The sequence below is a fragment of the Lipotes vexillifer genome, unplaced genomic scaffold, assembly GCF_000442215.2.
Source record: "Lipotes vexillifer unplaced genomic scaffold, Lipotes_vexillifer_v1.1 scaffold1011, whole genome shotgun sequence".
Taxonomy (NCBI): Eukaryota; Metazoa; Chordata; class Mammalia; order Artiodactyla; family Lipotidae; genus Lipotes; species Lipotes vexillifer.
Genome location: NW_006787698.1, coordinates 359,633 through 365,631, shown reverse-complemented (window position 1 = coordinate 365,631; position 5,999 = coordinate 359,633). Strand labels below are relative to the sequence as shown.

The window sequence follows — 5,999 nt, the reverse complement described above, 5'->3', positions numbered from 1 at the left end:
GTGGGCCTCTCACTGTTGCGGCCTCTCCTGTTGCGGAGCACAGGCTCCGGACGTGCAGGCTCAGCGGCCACGGCTCATGGGCCCAGCCGCTCCACAGCATGTGGGATCTTCCCGGACCGGGGCACGAACCCGTGTACCCTGCCCATTGGGCAGGCGGACTCCCAACCACTGTGCCACCAGGGAACCCCGGTCGGCCCTCTTAAGAAGCTGTCTCTTAAGCTTTTAATCTGTGGCTAACGTTTAAGATAGGAGGATTCTTATAAGATTCCAGATTACTATTTGTCTTTTTTCCTAGAAAATATATGTAACTGTGCTGGCAGCACGGAGCCTTCATTCACACAGAGGTGCTCCCGTGGACCACAGTCCTCCCCAGCCTCCTCCTCTAGGCGCCTGAGTTGTGAGACCCCCAGCGTTAGGTGTCAACACTGTGAACGAAACCCCTCAGAAAACATGGAGACCCTGGAGTCCGCACCCCCAGGCCCCTTGATGGGCTCCTTGTGGTTGGCCAAGCAGAGTGGAAGCTCTTCATGGTGCCTGTATTTTCACAGTCATTTCAGAGACTTGCTGCTGCGCTGGAGGGTGACTTTAGGGACTTGGGAGGGTCCCCAGGGGCGGGTGCCTGAGTCAGCCACAGGTGGGGCTGAGAGCCAGAGCTGCAGCAGGGAGAGTGTGGCTCACCCCTTCCTGCTCTCTGTGTTGGGGAGGATGGTAAAGTGGCCCACGTGCAACTAACTAGGGTTGGGGGCTCTTCCAGGAGGAGAATGACCATCGCCCAGAGCCTGGAGCATTCCTGGATCAAGGTGAGGCAGTGGGGCTGCCCCCACGTAGGCATGGCAGGTGTGAGCAGCCCCTGGCATGGGGGAGGGTCCCCAGGGGAGTGGACCCAGACGGTGTGGGGCGCGGGGTGTGCATGGACATGGTGTTGGAGCCATCTCACGGAGGCGCCGGCTGGAGTCCACAGCCCCTCTGCACGTAGCAGAGCTCCCTCCCCAGAACTTCCCAGAAAGGGGTCACCTCCAGGCCCGGGTTAGGGTTGGCAACCTCTGTAAAGAGCCAGAAAGCAAATGCTTTTGGCTCTGTGGTCTGTGGCACGGCCAGGTAGTCTGCCATCCATTCTCCGCTCGGCTGTCAGAGCGTGGAAGCACCAGGAGCATGTGTACGTGAATGGGCAGGGCTGAGTGTCGATGAAAAGCAAGCGGAGGGCCGGGCGTGGGCGGGGGAGTCTCCCCCTGCCGGCCCCCCAGTCCAAGGCGCCCTCCCCTCCCGCTGCAGGCGATCCGGCGGCGGAACGTGCGGCGGGAGGACAGTGGCCGCAAGCCAGAGCGGCGGCGCCTGAAGACGGCCCGCCTCAAGGAGTACACCATCAAGTCGCACTCGAGCATGCCCCCCAACAACACCTACGTCAACTTTGAGCGCTTCTCCAAGGTGCTGGAGGAGGTGGCGGTGGCTGAGGAGGGCCTGCGTGGGCTCGAGCACAGCCGGCGCCTGTTCCATGAGGACATCGAGGCGCTGACGGCAATCTACGAGGAGAAGGAGGCCTGGTACCGCGAGGAGAACGAGAGCATCGGCCAGGACCTGCGGCGGCTGCGCCAGGAGCTGCACAAGACGGAGGCGCTCCAGCGGCAGGCCCAGGAGGAGGCCAAGGGCGCCCTGCTGGGGGCCAGCGGGCTCAGGCGCCGCTTCAGCCGCCTCGAGAACCGCTACGAGGCGCTGGCCAAGCAGGTGGCCTCCGAGATGCTGTTCGTGCAGGATTTGGTGCGCGCCATGGAGCAGGAGAAGCTGCAGGGTGGGGAGTGCAGCCTCCGCTAGGGCTGCTCGGGGCACGGTGTATTGCACCCCGGGGGGAGCCCCCCGTCACCCTGGTGTGGCCCTGGATGCGCTCCACAGGGCCCAGGAGTCCACGGCTGAGGGGAGGGCTTTGGCCCGGCTCTGCACCGGGAGGATGTGGCTGATGTGGGCCTTCTCTGTGCAACCCGAGTCTTCGCCCCACAGGCCCCAGCTCAGCCCCTCCCTCCTGCAACTTGACTCTGGGGGCTTCCGGGGCAGCATCACCACAGGAACTCTGCAAGGGGTTGGCACCACCAAGGCAGCTCTGGCCGTGGTGGACACAGATGCCTCACATGTGGCAGGGTGTAGGGGTGGCAGCCTCCATGTGCAGGGCCTGGGTCAGCGGCTGCAGGCCCTCCATGTGGTCTGAGTGCATGGAGCCTTGGTGTGGGGACGGGGGTGTCTGAGTGCCCCGGGCTCGCCCCTGGGGCTCAGAATTGGAGGGGCCTCTGCTCGACACCCCAACTCCTCCTGTTCTGGAGATGGATGACTGCTCCTCCAGGGTCTGTGGTGGAGGTGGTCTCTGAGCCCAGCTCTTCAGATTCCCCCAGACCCTCGCAGGGCCCCCAGCCTGGGGCTGGGCACCAGGGCCAGAGCTGAGGAAATGACGCAGCCCTCGAGGAGATGTGGGTCTAGGGGTTGTATTGGGGGCAGTGTGTGGCAGGGCACAGCGCCTGGATGTAGTAAAGGAAACATCTGCAAAGCTGAGTCTCCACTCCCTCCCTGAGGCAGGCCCGCTGGGGGCCGGGAAGCGGGGAAGAGCTGTGGCCGCCTGGAGCCTCCCGCAGTGGGCAGGCTGTGGAACCATCCCCTCCTCTCCAGCTCCCTGTCAACGCACAGTGCTGACTCTTCGGTGGGGGTCCCACCCACTGCCCTGCCCCGTGTCACTCCCTCCCCCAGTGCTGCCTTCAGGACAGCACCTCTCAGGTGGGTCCCACGGAGTAGCTGCTGGAGGCCCGTGTTCCCAGCGTCCCCTCCCTGGAGAGCCCCAGGGCCCCTTACAAACTCCCCACCTCATGCTCCGTGCCACCCATTTGACTGACTCTGCTGGCCTGGTGTTTCCAGGGACCCCCTCTCCGGTGGATGTGGAGCCTTGGCGAGTGCTGGCCTGGACCACAGGGTTAAGAGGGTTTCAGCGGGCAGTGCTGCTGTGCGCCACTAGGTGCTGCCCTGGAGTGGGTTCTTGCGCCCCAGAGAGAGTGCCCTGAGAGCCAGGCTTTAGTAGAATGTGGGTCTCCAGCTGGTGGCCACTCTGAGCTCGGAGTTCTCTGCTGCTGGTTGTGTTAATTGAGGGACCCCTGTGCAGCCCCCCTTGGCCGGAGAGGAGTCCTCGGGACAGAGGCTAGCCCGGGCTGAGTGCAGGGAGGAGCTGGGCAGGCGGGTGGGTACTCCACCTGTGGCCCTGGCTGGGGCTCAGGGCCAGGACCCTGTGGGGCCGAGGAGGCCTTGGGACCTGGATGTGGGCTCGGCGTGGGTGGGAGTGGGCCCACTGTAAGCCCCTCGCGAGCTCACCTGCATGGCGCACACGCCTCTAAGTGTATGTGTGCTGCTCGGAGGCGTGTGTGTCAGCCTAGAAGAAGTGAAGCATGGCTTCCCTGGCGTTCTGCTCGTCTCTGCTCGGTCCCGGGCAGGGGCGGCCAGCCTTGGCAGTCATCTGGTGCCACAGCCTCTCCACCCTCTTGTGTCTCCCTCTCTCTCTCACTGCCTGCTCCCACAGCCCTGGGGGGCCTTGGAGGCTGCTCCGACCTTGGGGCTCAGGTGGACTGGGCCTCTTGTCGTTGCCGTGAGGTGGAGGCGTCCAGGCAGCTAGAGTGGGTTTGGAGGGGTTTCCTGTCCCTTGGCTCCTCCTGAGACGCTGCCGGATCACATGTGGGCTGCCCTGCGCCATGCTGGGCCCTCCCGGAGGAGATGTCCCTGCCGCTCCTGCCCCAACTCGCCTCGGCCTCTGGGTCTGGACTGTGGTTCCAAAGAGGGCCTTTCTGACCTCCTTCCTTCTTCGCAGCGGCCCGCTCGGCCTTCTGTTGCCTCATTCCATGCATCCCTCCCCGCACCGGTTTTTTAAAACTAAGTTTAGAAAAATTGAGATAAGGCTTACTGTGCAGTTGATCCCTTTTCATTTGTCTGTTTTTGACCAACAACTTCCACTTTTAAAATCTCAGTAAATTTCAGTTTGTTGAATGGTTGGACCCACTCAGGTTTCTCCAGTTGGTCTGTGATTCCTCCACAGCTGTCACCTGGTTATTAGGCCTTCAAGGCAGGGCTCTGAGCAGCAGATCCCCTGATGGTGCGTTGCAAAGCGCGGTGGGCCCGCCTCAGGAAAGGGGCACCCAGCATGGATAGTTGTATAACATTAGTAGGCCGTGGTCTGGGTTCCTCCGACGTGAAGGGAGGAGCTTCTGTGCAGTGCTAGAGGGTCTCCAGACCCCGAGGGGGTGAGCCGGAGGCTCCCTGAAGGCCTCAGGGGACCAGTGAATAGCATTCATCCAGCCATGATTTCCCCAGTCATGCCGCACTGTGGGCCCCACGTCAGGCCCTGGGAGTTGGCGGTAGGAGGCGGACATGATGGTCTGTCTCTATAGGGGCAGGGGCGGGGCCCTCACCCATCCAGCCTTTCTGATGGAGACTTCCAGGTAGAAACCACGATTCCCTTTGGACTCACACCTGCCCTTTCAGTATCCAAAGGACCTCTGTGCTGAGGGCAAATTCCCCAGTGTCTTCAGTGGGTAACGTGAGCAGGTGTCCTTGCTTTGGAGATTACCTCTGCCCCCTGACCCGGGTTATCTTGCTCAATGCAGCCTCGGCATCCTCAATCTGTCAGTTAAGAGCACAGGGAACCACTTTGTGGTCTTAAAGCACCTCCCAGTGTATCTGGCCCATGCAAGCACTTACAAATAGTGCTGTCTCTTTGTAGAGCCCCTGGGGCTGACGTGCTGTTATTAATCTTGTCTGTGGCAGGCAGGCCCCAGAGTGGCCCCCATGTAGCCCCACCTCCTGCTCCCCACCCCCTGGAGAGCAGGCCCGCCTCGTGGCAGGTTCTGACCAACAGAACTCTGGGAAGGTGATGGAGTCACGTCTGTGGTTAGGCTGCACAGCCTATGATTTCCATCTTGCCAGCTGACTCCCTTGCTGGCTTTGATGCAGTGAGCTGTCATGTTGGACAGGCCCACGTGGCAAGGAACGGCCAGCAAGCAGCGAAGCCCACCAACCACGTGAGGGGTCCTAACAGTGGGCCCCTGCCTAGTCGAGCCTTCAGATAAAACCCTGCCTGGACTGACACCTGGATTGCAGCCTCCTGAGGGACCCTGAGCACAGGACCCAGGTAAGCCAATCAAGACTCCTGACCCACAACTGTGAGATGATAACACGTATTGCTTTAAGGCACTAGGTTTGTGGTGCTTTGTTACACAGCAGTAGCTGAGTCATGCTGATGAAGGTGTGCTGCGTCCACTTACAGGTTCACCGAGCAATTCAACTCTCGCTTCTCCTCTTTTGGTACCCTGTCCCTCTGCCATGCCCTCAGCCCCTTTTCTTTTAGGGGTGTGATTGGGGGGGTGCATGTTAGCACCTTCTGCTCTGAGGAGAGTGGGCTCCCAGCAGGTCTGCAGAGCGAAGCCTCCCCACATTTGTGTTTTGTTTGTTTTTTAAAATATTTATTTGGTTGCACCAGGTCTTAGTTGCAGCACGTGGGCTCAGTTGCAGCACACAGGCTCCTTAGTTGTGGCATGCGAACTCTTAGTTGCATGCAGCATGCATGTGGGATCTAGTTCCCTGACCAGGGTTGAACCCGGGCCCCCTGGATTGGGAGGACGGAGTCCTATCCACTGCACCACCAGGGAAGTCCCCCCTGCATCTGGTTTTGCTCTTATGCAAAATAGAAATGTCTTCTTGACTGCTTCTTGAGACGGATGTGGGGGGAATGAACCGTGGGAGCCGTGAACCCTGTCCCTGCAGCTGGTGAGAGTCAGGCTGGACCTGCCCCGAGGTTCGCTTAGGGTTTGGCTGCCATGTGCATGAAGCTCGTTGCAAGGAAGGTGGTGAAAGCCCGTGTTTATCTCAGAGCAAAGCTTGCGCAGAGGATGGCGAGTGAGGGAGGCTGAGCTTCCACTGCCGGCTCCGCCCCGAAACTGTGGTGATCCCCCTCCCTGCCTGCCGCACAATGGTAGTGCCCCCCG

General features: G+C 61.0%; 1 protein-coding gene across 1 annotated transcript in view; it reads left to right on the top strand.

Annotated features, from left to right (window-relative positions):
* DAPK3 (death associated protein kinase 3) overlaps positions 1–1,810 on the top strand; it is a 12,324-nt gene extending 10,514 nt beyond the window's left edge. The window contains exons 7-8 of the mRNA XM_007460511.1: positions 755–800; positions 1,273–1,810. Coding sequence (XP_007460573.1) covers positions 755–800; positions 1,273–1,809 — 583 coding nt within the window. The 3' untranslated portion in view covers position 1,810. The remainder of the gene's footprint in view (positions 1–754; positions 801–1,272) is intronic.
* The last annotated feature ends 4,189 nt before the right edge of the window (positions 1,811–5,999 follow it).